We start from the raw sequence: 15,377 nt of genomic DNA, 5'->3' as shown, positions 1-15,377 counted from the left end.
CACCTATTAATAATGCAATTTAGCTTGCAGCGTTTCTATAAATTATTTTGCAAAACTAAATCAGAAATATAAGATTTGAATAGCTTTATCATAACTAAGATTAATTCTTAGAAACGGACGTCGCTTTGAAGATCTTTTTCTTCAATCTGTGGAATAACCACTATGCAACACCTCTGCCATGACATACATCGATTTTTTGTTTAGGTACGTTCCACAAATCCTTTATACAAACGGCAATTAAGTAAAATACACAAAAGCACGAATTCGTCGAACACTAAATTTGTACTTATTTGATGATCGTTTTTATGCGACGAAGGTTTTTAAAGTGTATTTTATAAACAAGTATTGATATTTTAAATATAAACACATCTGCGTCGGGTCCAATCCGCTTTAATGAGCACTCAGTGAGCGTGAAACGATTCGCGGAGACAAAGGTTACTCATGTGTGTAAAGTGTCCAAGAAAAAAAAGCCCAACTTTTTAATTATAGAAATACTTTACGCTGTCAATATTTCTACAATCAGCTAAGCCAAATGTCAGTACGATAACGTACAATAATTTTTAAATCACGGTTCGTTTAACTCTCCAGTGAAAGGAGCGCGGTGTATGCCGGCAAGGTTCCGAGGTGTTTTTTGCCGTCGAATCCTTTCTCCGCGTTATCTTCAAAACAAATAATTAACCTCGCAAAAAACTGAGATTATTAAAGCCTACACTAGCTTTCGTGTCCCAAAATGGCGATAGCAATAACGATGAGTAATGAATAGAGAGCTGCTTTAATTCGCGCCGCTGCCTGCGCCCACGCTCAGCCGTACGCCGTGCATCCACTCGGAACAATGCTTACTGGTTTACTTTCTCGATTGACTCATACTGATACATTGTACAATTCTCGATATTCGAATTAGATTAATGCTCCTAATTACGGTAAAGTTCAAACCATAGGTCAACCGCTTTCCTGTATCGCTTTATAGAACAACAATCGAACGAGCTTTACGCATGTCATGTCAACTATTCAAGCGTAGCGAATGGTAAACGAATAAATTACCTGCCCGTAGATCATTGGATTGCGTCGTGTGTGAGTGTAGTTCTGTATTTGTAATAAGGTGCATAAATAAACACGGGTAGGTGTTTTGATGCCGTCGAATATTTAAATATGTAAAGTTAAACATTTTTGTTTGTTTGTAGATTTAAAAGGCGATACATTATAATATGAAAGAGTAATTTATTGATATGTTTAAAAATATTGCTACCAATAAACCTTCGCAGTGACCGTGGCAAGTACGACGCCCTGTGAAATCTGTTCATCAACAATAGGCACCGCGTCAGGTGAGAAATGAGTATTATTTATCGATCGTTCGAGATAGCGAGTAAAAATAAGAAAACAAACATCCGCGAGGACACAACGCGTACAATAACACGAACACGAAAAGTGGCCGGTGCGGAACACAAAGATTTACAGCTTCCGCGATGAGACCTTCGCCCACCGATCGGTTGGCCTTCACTTGTGAATATCGAACTGTTATCTAACTAACGAGTTTTCTTTATACGTGATTAAAAGTGAAACGTAAATAAATACTTAACGTTTGCATAAAACGATCGTAGCTTTTTAAGATTTACATAAGCTTGGATACTGGTTTTGTGTGATCGGAGATCTTTCACAAATAATAAGTTTAAATGTCCAAACGATTCATCGATCACCTTCTTTCGATCATTTAATTTCCTTACTACAATTATGAATACGTGTGTTTGTCTTTATTATGCTATGATCATTGTGTCTGAATGAGAAGATGAACACATCATAATGCGTACATATTTGAACCACTCCAAATTATTGAAACATGCGGGCTAGTATTTATATTTCTTCTAGTAAGTATATTTACCAAATTGATCATAACTAAATCTTAAATTACCGTGCAACAATTTGCTTGATATCAGACAAAATTGTTAAGCTAATAATTACGTTATTAGACTGAATTAACGTTTAAGTGTTTTGAACTTTATTAGTTAAAAACACTTCATTGCATAACACAATATTATAGTTGAAAAACAAATGACCTTAAATTGCATTTTCTAATAGCCAACCTTCATTTACGTGAATATCGAATAGCAATGGCCGACCACAAGTATTTTTTTACTAATGAATTATTTCGGATAATTTTCGTTTAATTAAAATATTTGAGTAGCTATTACAGGTAATCATTACATTGATCTAAATATGAACTAGCAGAGATATAGAAGTGATCGACGCACGCGCACGAGTGCATGCGCTAATGAACGCATGTCTCGCCGCTGACCCCCGACCCACGCCGGGTTCAACGACCCCCTCCCCCTGCGAGCCCTCAGCATGCACTATGCAGTGAGCACCAGGACAATGCGAGACAGCTTTATCATATCTAAACGAGACATTTCTCCCTTTCTTGTTGCGTATAAGATTCCAGTTCTTGTATCGAGTTGAATCTTGGAACTTTTGCGCAGGTTGCCTGGAACACGACTTTTTGAAGCATTTTATTTTTACATGATTCACTGTTGCACGCCTCATAAGCGAAGCGTTGAGGTGGGTACTACTGTCACTTCGCGCAAAACATCTGATTTTTCAAACTTAAAATGTCCTTATGTATCATACATTGCACTTGTAAGATAATACATACACACACATATTAAGAAAATAAAACCGGCCAAGTGCGAGTCGGACTCGCGCACCGAGGGTTCCGTACAAACCTGCAAGGTTTACAAAGTTGATTTTGTTACAGCTTAAAGGTATTATAGACCTGAGTATTTGTTATGAATTTCAATTTAATACCTCTACGCGTTTATGAGTAAATGGGTAGTAAGTGTAAAATTATTAAAAAAAAATATATTATGTGATGTAACTAAAAATTTATGGTTTTCGTAATTTTTCCTTTATCTATGCTATAAGACGTTGCTTCGTACCAAATTTCAAGATTCTGAGTTCACGGAAAGCACCCTGTAGGTTTTGATTCCCTTGCAAGTGTCGAAAATTTGCGGCATAAACGGCTGTATCTTTTGATTGCGTTGGCTTAGAAGTTTGATTTTTTCTCAGCTTCTAGGGACAGTAGACCTGAGTAATTGATATAAATTTCAGCTTCATACCTCCACGCGTTCCTGAGAAAAAGGGTCTTGACAGACGGACGGACGGACGGACGGACAGACGGACAACAAAGTGATCCTATAAGGGTTCCGTTTTTTCCTTTTGAGGTACGGAACCCTAAAAACACTATATTTAACGTTCATGATATTTTTGATGTCATTTTTGTTATTTAAACTAGTTAAAAAACAGTTTAAAAAAGTTATGTCTTGGACGTCCGTGTGTCTGTATGTGCGGATCCTTTTTCTTGTTAACACGATAGCGACCGAAATACTTTACTAATCGAGTCTTTTTTTTTCTCTTACGCTTGAGTATGCTCAGGAATAGAACCCTTTCATTTTTCAGGGTCTGATTCGATGTGGTTTAATTGTTATTAAATAAACAAAAACAATAATTAATAAATATTTATTAAAAAAAATTATGAGGCGTGCACTTTTGGATTTTCCAAATTATTTTTGATATTCTATTGCTGATTTCTATAGCAGTTTTTCAAGGTTCTAGGATACTTATGATAAACTTAAATGAATGTAATTTCAAATGATTCTATAACACAACTTTATTGGTGTGCATGGAGACGCCGCATTTTGTACATTATAGTCTTAAAATAGGTATGACCCTTTTTATGGTTATTTTTAATTTTGCACCAATTTTATCACCGGGGAAAAAGGGAAAGGTTTTGTACAAAAATAATTGAAGCGGAAGCGGTTTGACAACGACGCGGAAAATAATATAAATCTTACGGCCGCCGTAATACTTTAATAAGCTAGTTATGTGTACCATATTATCGTTAAGGTGTTGTTTCATGTTGGAAAGTTTTCCGTACATAATACGGCAGTCCGTACACTTAACTGGAAATTAAACTGGTACGAAAGCGTCCGGAAAAAAGTTGAGAATCTAATCTTGTTTATGGTTCCGTAGTTAATATCACACGGACAGAACAACAGCTAACAGTTAACCCTGTTCAGAAACAACATTTGTTTAAAATTTATTAATAAAGTTTTGTCATGTTGTTGTCGTAAAAAGTAAAAACACAACAACTTTTTTTTTGTATTATTATTGAGGAAAATATAAGGATCAAACTAATATTATGTGCTGTTTTTAATTTTGCTTGCTGATAGTTATGTTTCATTGCATATAAATTATTTGATAAATTGGTTGTTATTGTTGTGTTCCAGATAAAAATGAACACTGCGGAACTCCACCGAGATGTTTCCTAGGTATGCATTTACTTGCAGGTAGTGCTGCCGCACCTGCGACCAATTACACACAAACGGACATGTGCATTTAAAATAACGAGACACCGGCACAACCTGTCATCCGCCAAGTGAAACTTAGACGTCTTGCTGTTTTTGTAAACACCATCCAAGAAAATGCGACACCAAACGTGACTTTTGTTTACGAAAGTGTGAAGAGAGATAACTCCAGCTCGTTGTAAGTGCAGTGCGCTATAGGAACGAAGATTTTATTGCGACATTGTATAGGCATAAGTTCAACAAGGGCGCTGGTTTGGATACAAGGCGATCGTGTCCACAAGGCGCGGGGGTGAGCCGGGGGCTGCGGGGCGGGCGCAATAGCGAGAGGCACAATTCGCGATCGTAGGCGCAGGCGGGCCGGGAGTCAACGTACTGGGACCGGTTCACTAATCGCTCCTACACCGCACTCCTGTCTGCACCTAAACTCCGCTATAACGGCTCCCTAGTAACCGGCCACCAGAATTGCAACAATTCCAACTGCAGACAATGCAAGCGTTGGATTATGCATGAAAAAATATACCTTTTCTTATAATCTTTTTTTCAAAATATATAAATATGTAACAATAAAATTTAATTGTTACCTTAAACGATTGTCAAATACCAATAACAAAGTGATAACGAAACGTGGTTATGAAAATATACTGAACTGTATTTTATGAGCAAACATTAAAAATACAGTAACAAGAGATCGATATCGATACTTTTCATAGTTGCATAATTTGGAGTACGCAACAAAAAGCGGCGGACAATACCGCGTATTGATTTACCGTGGTCCATTGTGCAAGCTCTGCGGTGACGGAGATTGACGGTGACAACTGTCCACTATATCATTATGTCAATGCACTGAAAGTCGGACTGGACCAATTGTTCCGAGTTTCACTAAAACGAGCGAATTAGGCGTTCGACGGCGACGTCGTTTTGCAGAACGTGACAATACTTTATTGTCTGAATCACACGCTCGCTGGTGATAAGAAACTCGCGGAAATTGATGTCAACGAGTCACATATTATAAATCGTTCTTTATGTGAAAGAACAATACGCCCGATAGCGGACTGAATTCATTAGTCCCTTGTTTGTACATAAGTGATGTACAGAATTAATCGACAACACAAAACTTCGGCTATCTTTCTCCATCTCAATAATAAAGCAATCATCGGTTCAACGCTCACAACTATAAGATTCACAAATAGCTCTATTAATAGAATGATTTTTACGTCTAAACTCTGAACGTTTTAGATGAAGATTGAAACACCAATCGACCTATAATTTGGCAACAACTATCGTCTAAGTTTAGTACAGTGAAGTCGGTAATAGACTTATTTATTAATTGCGTACATACGGTGGAATATTTTGAAAACATTTATAATTAATCCAAGTATAGTGTATACTATTAGCGATATTGTTTTGATCAAACAATAGATTTTGTTAATTGTTTGCGATCACAAAAATTTGCAAATTGCATCACCATATCTACGATCTATGTACGAGTTTATTACAGACTATAACAGAGCTATACAGACATACAACTGTGATATTGGTATTACTTAAGTACACAACTTTTACGTCCAAACATATTTTATTTATAAATATAAAAATTTGGAAAATCCAAAAGTGCACGCCTCATAATTTTTTTTATAAATATTTATTAATTATTATTTTTGTTTATTTAATAACAATTAAACCACATCGAATCAGACCCTGAAAAATGAAAGGGTTCTATTCCTGAGCATACTCAAGCGTAAGAGAAAAAAAAAGACTCGATTAGTAAAGTATTTCGGTCGCTATCGTGTTAACAAGAAAAAGGATCCGCACATACAGACACACGGACGTCCAAGACAGAACTTTTTTAAACTGTTTTATAACTAGTTTAAATAACAAAAATGACATCAAAAATATCATGAACGTTAAAAATAGTGTTTTTTCTTAATATGTGTGTGTATGTATTATCTTACAAGTGCAATGTATGATACATAAAGACATTTTAAGTTTGAAAAATCAGATGTTTTGCGCGAAGTGACAGTAGTACCCACCTCAACGCTTCGCTTATGAGGCGTGCAATAAGGACAAAAACATTTGGACAAGCGAAATTTACAATGAAATTTATATCCACGGAACCAGACGGCCAGCCGCCGCGCCGGAACACTTATAAAGCTCTTATTTTATATCTAAAAGTGTTCAACTCGATCTTAGCACAATTAAAAAAGTGGTGTGCAATAAAAAAATATAGTGCAGTCACGATATCCTCGAGATAATTCGATATTATATGCGTGTCGTTCGAGACCATGATGGTACCCACAGAGTGAATTTAGCGATTTTGAATAGGCCTTTGTTAATTTAACAGGATATGAGAAACGACCTCACGTCAGTAATCCGATGCGTTCGTACGGGAGTAGGAAACGATTCTCGTAATGATCAATTACCTTGCGATCCGTGGTGTTTAGACAAAGGCGCGTCGAGCATAAGGGCACGAAGTAAGCTGTGAGCAATTAGGGAAGGTTAATGATAATTATCTACGCGTGACTAATCGTTTATCATGAAAACGTGAAACACCATGCATAATAATACAAAGACTAAAAAAGATACACATAAATTAAGTGAGCATAAATAACGAATCAGTCAGTTTGGGAATTTCCAAGTGTTTGGAACACAATAAATTTCCATTCGTATCGTTCCCAAACTGATACTGCACATAAATCGGACTTGCAGCGTACTGCCTCGCAACATCGAAAGCGTTTCTTGTTAAAACTCTATGCAGATCTCTCGACGGATAAAACAATGCTGCCCATAAACTGTAACGAGGAATAATAAATAACAGGATAACGAGTCTTGTGACAATCTAGTTTCGTGTGAAAATGAATACTTTTATCTATTTCACAAATAACCGTAAACCGACCTATCCAATTTATCGATAGTGTACGAGACAAGGTTAACAATAAAAGGTAAGTTCCTTAGTATCGTATCACCGTTTACATTGTTCCGTTAAAAATAAATTACAACTAATTTTATACCCCAAGGTTATGTCACGTTCGGTTTCCAATTCCATAAAAAGCTGACTGTGAAGGACTTTCAACTAGTTCAATAGCAGTTAGTCATTTGTTAGAAACGAGTTGAAATTTGAAACCAAAAAAGATTTTAAATTTTCAAGCCATATAATTTCCAAGTTAAATAAGAAGTCATCGAAAAATATATAATGCCACAAACTGCAAAGTTTCAAGCTTGTACAAATGGCGGAGCAAAAGCTCGAGTTACAGATGCGAGAGCTACGCTAGTCTCATTGCAAAAAGCTCAGCGTGGGTCGCCACTGCACCTACTGCACTTCTAGTTTTACTGTGTCAAGAACAACACCTCTTGTCCCCACCACGCGTTCATGCCACACAACTATTTTGTCACCTGCTTGTAAAAACTTCGATAAAAGCTAAATTCGCAAAGCTTCTATTTATTTCACTATGTTAATCTCAATTTAAAATCTACCCACGCTTGATATGTAAAAGATAAAAAGACAGTAATGAAGAGAATTAGAGACGAGAAAGCATATCAATACTCAGTGCGCACAGCAAATGTATTTTACCCATAAACCTGTAATACATGAGACCTTTCTATGACAATTTTAAACGTTTTCCGACACAAGTGCATTAAGCTTATAAAGTACCGTAAATACAACGGTACATCGCGCTGTAAACTCAAGGAACGTCGCCCTTCAGCGGTCAGTAATATTGCTTTCATTAAACAAGTATGTTTGAACCCATCCGACTTTCAAACGTATCGTGAGCGATGACGTGATTACAGTTAACAAACGCCAAAATAAAACAGCAAACCCAAAGATAACATAAAGATTGCCTTTTCGGCGGGCGACCTTCTCCAGGTCCTTGACATACACTGATTGTGAAAGAAATGACAAACCAAAACATGTCTAATGCACAATGCAAATATTGGAATACCTATTCGTGGTTTATTCCGAATCGGAACGTGACTCCGTGCAATAAATTACAGCATTCAGTCGCTATCGACAATTCTTGTAATTTACAGTTAGGCCCAATATCCTTGATTCGCACTCCAGCTGGCGATTAAAGAATCATTTTCGCAACACACATGCACGCAAATTACGGCTAAGTCTCAATTATAGTTGTCGGACCTTTGTCTGGCGAATAATAAATGAACTTTAATATAAAATCCATCAGGGATTTTATGCCTGTGATGAACACTAATTAACTTTACAAAACCTATTGTGGAATTCGTATTATATTACAGGTTACGTATGCCTAATGTTTCCTCATATGATTATTTGCTTTATTAAATAGACCAATTTATAATCCAACAAAAAAGGCACTACCATGTAGGGTCAACTCGAAATTTGTTCCGTGTTTTATTTGGAGTAGATTACGCATCAACATATCATATTGACAGATCGACAACACGAAATAATACAATACATTTACCATATTGAATTAGTCGACGGATACAATTTATTGGATTACCAAATACGAATCGCGAGAGGCGCCTCGTTTTTAACTTTATGCGTTTTTAGTAAAAACTTCCAACAATTTTAAAGAATGTTAACTGTGAACGTACAAACTGATAGCTTATTTATGTTATGCTTGTTAAATTAACTCAGCCTTGTTTAAATGCAATTGCGTATTGCGAAATATAACGTGCCCGTTGTTAAAACTTCGCCAGGGACTTCAAAACGAGTTTTATAGGCACGAATCCAAGGCTTGCGAGCGGTTAGGATAACCTGCCCTCGCAACAAACAACACAACCCAATGAAGCCATTTTGTACATTTTTTACTTCTCACACGTCTGACATTTATCATTTGTTATTAATTAAGTTTTATTTAAAATTATTTAAAAACACATAAAAACTCGTACATAACTCGCTTTGCTTGTTTAACTGATTGAGTGCGAGTAATAAATTTTACATTTAAGGTAATTTTGAGGGAGGTTTAATTTCAGGTCGTAGTTAAAAAGCAATTCGGGTATAAAATGGCTGTGTTAATTGGATTTACGCACTATCACGTATGGCGCTATAGTAATTTTTCCGTAAAAGGAGTGACTTAAGGAAACGTTTAATTTTTATGATGCGATATTTAGAAACTTGCAACTTTTACGTGCAAGTTATTAAATTACCGTGCCAGTTTCAACAGAACCGGAAATCTATTAAGAACCTTGTCTTAAAACTGGCGTGGTGAGACAAACAACGTTGTAACCTAATAATGTGACTAAATAAATATTACTATACTAACGTCGATGAAACCTAATCTTATGATTCATCTATTTTACAAATAATTGCACGTCGATAAAAATTACATTCCCACGGAACGCGATCCAACAAAAATACACAAACCTAATATTACAATTTGTAGCCGTCCTACCTTAATCATAACTGATTGACACCTTCGACAGGATCACAAAAACAAGCCCAACTTGAAATTTCGTATTCGCAGTTTTTATATCACAATAAATGACTTTATCCTTTGGCAGTGTGTCGTGGCCTGATTCTTGCGCGAATAAATCATCGCCCATCGATTGCAAAGTACGTAATTTTTAACTCATTTTACCCTTTTTCGATAAAGAGGGCGTGAGATCGAATCTTAACGGTGCATATAAACAATCTACATATATTAAGCGCATGTCGAAGTGATTACATCGCGACACTAAATTTGTATGGCAATCGCCAATCAGTACTTTGTTTACACTCATTTATTTTTCCTTATATAAACTGTCTATTTTAAGAAACGTGTTTCTTGTAGGGATAATTTTTACGTAACTTTTGCAATAATATCTCGGAGACAAGCAGAATGTAAATTGGTGACAATAAAACGCATTCGCGACTTACTTCAAATTGTTAAACAATATTTCTATTCCTTTCTAATATTATAAGGTGCGAAAGACGAAAGTGTGTTTGTTTGTTTTTCGTTCACCTAGCAACAGAGCGATATGGAGGTATGATTTAGTGTTTCGAGATAATCAGGAGGATTGACAGTGATATAGGATTCTTATACTTGTTATACTACGGTAAAAACCTCATTCCCAAGGGAGTTAGAATTATAAAAAAATCTTATGAACGTTCGTTGTTATTGTGAATTTCGGTTAAAAATAAAAAAAAAATCAACTAAACCAGACGTTTCTGAGAAATATTAACATCGGAAGTATTGTGTTCGATTGAGCAGGCCTTGGATTACGAGGAAAATCAAATCAAATATTAAACTATAAATTATTACTATATGGAATCTTACATGCAAAACTTAGTATGTATTGTGTTTTATCGTAAAGCTTAAGACACACAAAATCGCAAACTCATACGCGGGAATCGAACACAAATGTGCGAAACAATTCTTTCTATAGCTACATAGAATATTCTAGAATATTGAATAGTATTAGCGCGTCATTGACCGGCGGTAAGGCCGACCGGTTCACCCGGCACGTAGCCCCAGCCTGACTCCTGCCCCTAGTTCTCCAGTCTCCTACAATAGCAATGCAATTCCCGATACCGTAGTGCAAATATGGATTTACCGTATATGGACAAGCTTGTTTATAAATACATTTTCTTATTATCTAATCCTAATTATTTTGAAAACGTTCTATTATTACTTTTACTATACATATAATACTTTAAAAAATATATAAAAAAATTGCTAATGATGTCAAGAAATCTGAAACATTATTATTTTCTCCTACTTTCATTTATGTATATCACATTAATAAATAGTAAAAGATATAAAATGTTGAATTTAAAAATCTCCTTTTACTTTATTATATGCTAGAACATACATGATAATTATTATTAATTAGCACATTTCATCTTAAACTACTCAATAGTTAAAATTAATGATAGCGCCACCTATCGCATTATGAGCGAAGCACGACAACTACGACCAAACAGTCAACATATAGTTCACTGCGTCTCCCAACAGGTGGCGCTCACATCAGTGGCGCATAACTAAACCGACCTTGAGGTTTCACTATCACACCATATGCTACACACAACACCGATAACTCACCTATCACGTTCGCGACTTCTGCTGCGCTTCCTGTACGATTCCTCGCGCGGCTCGTCGTCCAGACGGCGCCGCTTCACCTCGCGCGACCGGGATCTCGACCGCGAATGCGAGGCGTAGTGCTTCCTTCGTGTGCGCGGCATCTGCAAACATTCGCAACACAATAAGAATATATGTATCTATAAAATAATATCTACTAGAACCCCAATGTACCATGAAAATGTATTTGATACTGTTAGCCATAGAATATTAGCATTTTGCAAGATTTGATTGCAATCTATTCTAAGTAAGCGATTTACAATTTCATGTATATTGCTGGTACTAAATTACTATATTATGCTTAAGCCAACAAATGTTACAGCTATTTAGTAACTTGATACAGCCAATATGTATTTGGCTTATGAATTGCAGTTATATAGAAAAGTTCAAAATATACCATGTTTGCAGATAGATTTGCAAGTAAGTGTTATAAGAGCCAATTAAGGAATGTTTTTCTTCCAAAATGCCAATAAAAACAGAACCGCTGACACTATGGAATGAAAGCAGTTAATGTTTGGCTTTTAATTTCATAATATCACTTGATTCCTGAGAACCGAATTGAGAATTAAAATAACTGATTTGTATTCGCCTAAGTCGATCCACAATAATTTTTTTTTTTTTTGATATAACTGCGACCAGGCAATCTGTTTGGTAACAATTGGCCTTTATGATCCACAATAATAATCATCTTTTCATATTATTTTAGTTGATGAGAATGCATTACATTATCTTTAATATCTCAGACTTATTAAAAAGATATAATAAAATACAACACACAAATACACAACTTTGTTTAAAATTAATTAATGACATATTATTATTATCAGGCTCAGGAATCAAATGCAAATGTATACAGTGCAAGCAAATTATTGAGTACACAAACAAAATACAAAGTTATCTAAATTATTCCTATACAAGAGACACAAACACAAAATCAAATGGCCTTCATGTTGAACCAGTCTTGCTATTGTCTATAAAAAATTAATATTAGATAAGCATATGTTTCTATCTTTCTGTATTTATAGTTTTCTTAAAATTCTGTTTCATATGCGCAAGTAAGAAACTGTATAATTTTGAGGTTTTTTGGACAAATAAAAACATTACAAGTCTGCACATGTATTGAAACCCTAAACCTGAATTTTGCAAGTGAACAGTTCCCTCGATAATTTTTCTTTAAATAAATGTAGCTATTAAGCAAATTTACATCTTTATATTCTCGGCACTTTAAGCAAAGCTTCACAGATGTAAGATTGTGTGCAAAACAGAAATTGTGATTGTATGTATTGATAAAAAATCATGTAATTAGTTTTTAAAAATCTATATTACGCAGTAAATATGTAATGAATTATGTCTCTATATTAATAGCTATTAAAACACACAAACAAGAAAATCATGACAATCTTTTACACATTGCGAGTAGTGATTATTAAAAAAGAAATAAGCAAAATGTATTTTCTTCAAGTAGATTGTGCGAGTATTAATGAATCACTAACATGCAAACTAAGAAATTAGTCTTTTTGTTTATCCAATTATTAAATAAATTTTTACATTGCAAAATGAATTGTTTAAATGTTGTGTTTTTCAACTGTGAAATGAACAGTAGGAAGTAAGTAATGACCTATGTGCATTATTGTTTGAGTTGCACAGTGTGACATTGAGATTAGTGGAGACTTCAAGCTATAATATGTTCTCCGGTCATGCAATGCTTATGCTTGTAATTACACCATCAATGCATTTGTCAATTCTCAGCATGAGATTATTATCAAATAGGAAAGTACCACATGTACTTTCACTTACCATTAAAATGTACCAAAACTCGTTCGAAGCAGTTTAAGCTGAAAAACATGAAATTGTTTAGACCAGTGTTTGGTCACGGTAACCTGCATAGCATATTTATAAACCACATGCACAAACTGCTCATCATTTTACATGTTATATCAATGCTTCAAAATAAATGGACGCGGATAAACTTGCGAGGCGGAAGAATAAAAATAAAACTGAACCATAGGTGTCATTTGGTTTCCTTAAAATGTTAACTTCAATAATCGTGTGTGTATGTATATTATAATTTAATATTTAATTAAACTTGTACGCAAAATATTGTTCTTACTAGTTACTATATAATTATGTACCTCGACAGCTGTAAATTATAGAAGCAGTAACGAAAGTAATAAAACTATAAACATTCCTACCAATTATAGCACCAATATTAAGTGTAAAGTATTATAGAAAGTATTTCCAGAACTCATTCAAAACAGTTGTCCGATTTACTACAATAACTAAACTAGATGTCACTATGTATTTACATGCTGACGCCATGTTCGTTCTACAGATCAATGGAGCCCTACGTACGCTAGTGATAAGAGAAAGCAAATAAATAAATAACTTACCCTCAATTCACGTAAATATTTTAATTTACACCAAAGCAATTGCGTAAAATTAGCAAGGCAATTCCAAGTTCGCGATGCAGAACCCTGAAGAATGCTTCTTCGCAATAAAGGCCCGAACATCGATCCAAACGAAGACGGCCCAGTATTTTGAAGGTTGGCAGCCGTGTCGTGACGTCAAAAGAATCAATACTCTTTCCTGTCAAATTAAATTTATCGTAAGCGTAAATGAATAAGACATAAAATTATTTTAATATTAAAATAAACAAAAAAGAAATAAGCTTTTATAAATATTGCATAAATCAGTTTAATTCTGATTAAAAAATAAATGAATACTTTTAACCGGAAGTAAACTTGACACTTGCCGCCATGTTTGATGCGTTCACTCTAACAACGTTCGGAAAAGAAAAGATGCGTTCAAAATAAAATTGCAATACATAATATATTATAGCAATTATATAAATATTGTATACTTATAAAATGTATAATAAAAATGTTTTTATTATAATATGAATAAGATTTCAGCATTTTAAATATTTCAATTTTATTTGTTTGTATGGCTGCCATGCGTCCTTAAATTATAAACTAAGGATATAATGATTATATGATGATTATAATATTCATTCACCTTCTTTTTTTATATTATTAACTATTATACGACTAGTAATTAAGTAATCCATAATATGCCCCTACTTGTAGTCTTACGCCTATGAAAATGTTCATGAGCAGTGGTAGCCTAAGAGCAATAAACCTATAGAGTACTTGTATCGAGCGTATACAATTTACATATATTTGTTTCTCTCTATCTAAAGAAAACGTCGTATGAAAGAATGAGATAGCTATAGACTACAAGCTACGTTTCAACATAGTCATGGCACCATTTTTAATTTTTTACTATAGGTACGTATTTAGATAGATAGAAGGTGATAGTGATGGGATGTGCTTCAATCGATAAAATCGTGAATGCATTTTGCATTTACGGTTTCGTGAAATAATAAATAATAAAAAAAAAACAAAATTAATCATTAATTTCAGTTGAATACATTATTTGTTTAATCCTACGAATATAATAAATGCGAAATTATGCGAGAATGGATAACTTTCTCTTTCACTGCTGAACCGATTACAATGAAATTTTGTACATACACACATAGGATAGGTTTTATACCGGAAATCCCACGTGAACGGGAACTGTGCGGGATTTTCTTTAAAAACGCGGGCGGAAAGCTAGTATATTTTAAAATAAATTTTAAAACTTGAAATGTAACTAATTTAAAATAAAGATGGAAATGATGATAAAGTTAAAGGAGTGAGGAGAAAGGCACAGTCAGCATGAATTTTAACAAGTTCATAAAAGGACAGTCTTAAAGAAAACATTTTCCTTACATCCTACTAATAAAGCGAAAGTTTGTGAGGATGGATGTTTGTTACTCTTTCACGCGAATACTACTAAACCGATTACAATGAAATTTGGAAAAATTACTTTTGATCCCGTAAATCCCACAGGAATGGGAACTATGCGGGGTTTTCTTTGAAAACGCATACGTATATTAAGTATGTATTTCAATAGTAGTTTCTCATCTATGAGAACTGTCATTTAA

The 15,377-nt window shown here is 34.6% G+C and overlaps 1 protein-coding gene across 2 annotated transcripts in view; it reads right to left on the bottom strand.

The window, feature by feature from the left end:
* Doa (CDC like kinase darkener of apricot) overlaps nucleotides 1–13,936 on the bottom strand; it is a 50,166-nt gene extending 36,230 nt beyond the window's left edge. Inside the window, exons 1-3 of one of the 2 annotated variants that reach the window (XM_090101819.1) lie at nucleotides 13,780–13,920; nucleotides 13,187–13,224; nucleotides 11,354–11,493 (exon numbers count right to left, since the gene is read on the bottom strand). In XM_090101819.1, the coding sequence (XP_089957945.1) occupies nucleotides 11,354–11,493; nucleotides 13,187–13,189 (143 nt within the window). In that variant the 5' untranslated portion in view covers nucleotides 13,190–13,224; nucleotides 13,780–13,920. Of the gene's footprint in view, nucleotides 1–11,353; nucleotides 11,494–13,186; nucleotides 13,225–13,779 lie in introns of both variants that reach the window. The other variant, XM_090101818.1, reaches the window with a different exon arrangement.
* Between the last annotated feature and the right edge of the window lie 1,441 nt (nucleotides 13,937–15,377).

The sequence above is a fragment of the Colias eurytheme genome, chromosome 5, assembly GCF_061535395.1.
Source record: "Colias eurytheme isolate Ceu_HAF_F1 chromosome 5, ilColEury1 Martin Lab GWU primary, whole genome shotgun sequence".
Lineage (NCBI taxonomy): Eukaryota > Metazoa > Arthropoda > Insecta > Lepidoptera > Pieridae > Colias > Colias eurytheme.
This window is presented reverse-complemented; position numbering and strand designations above follow the sequence as displayed.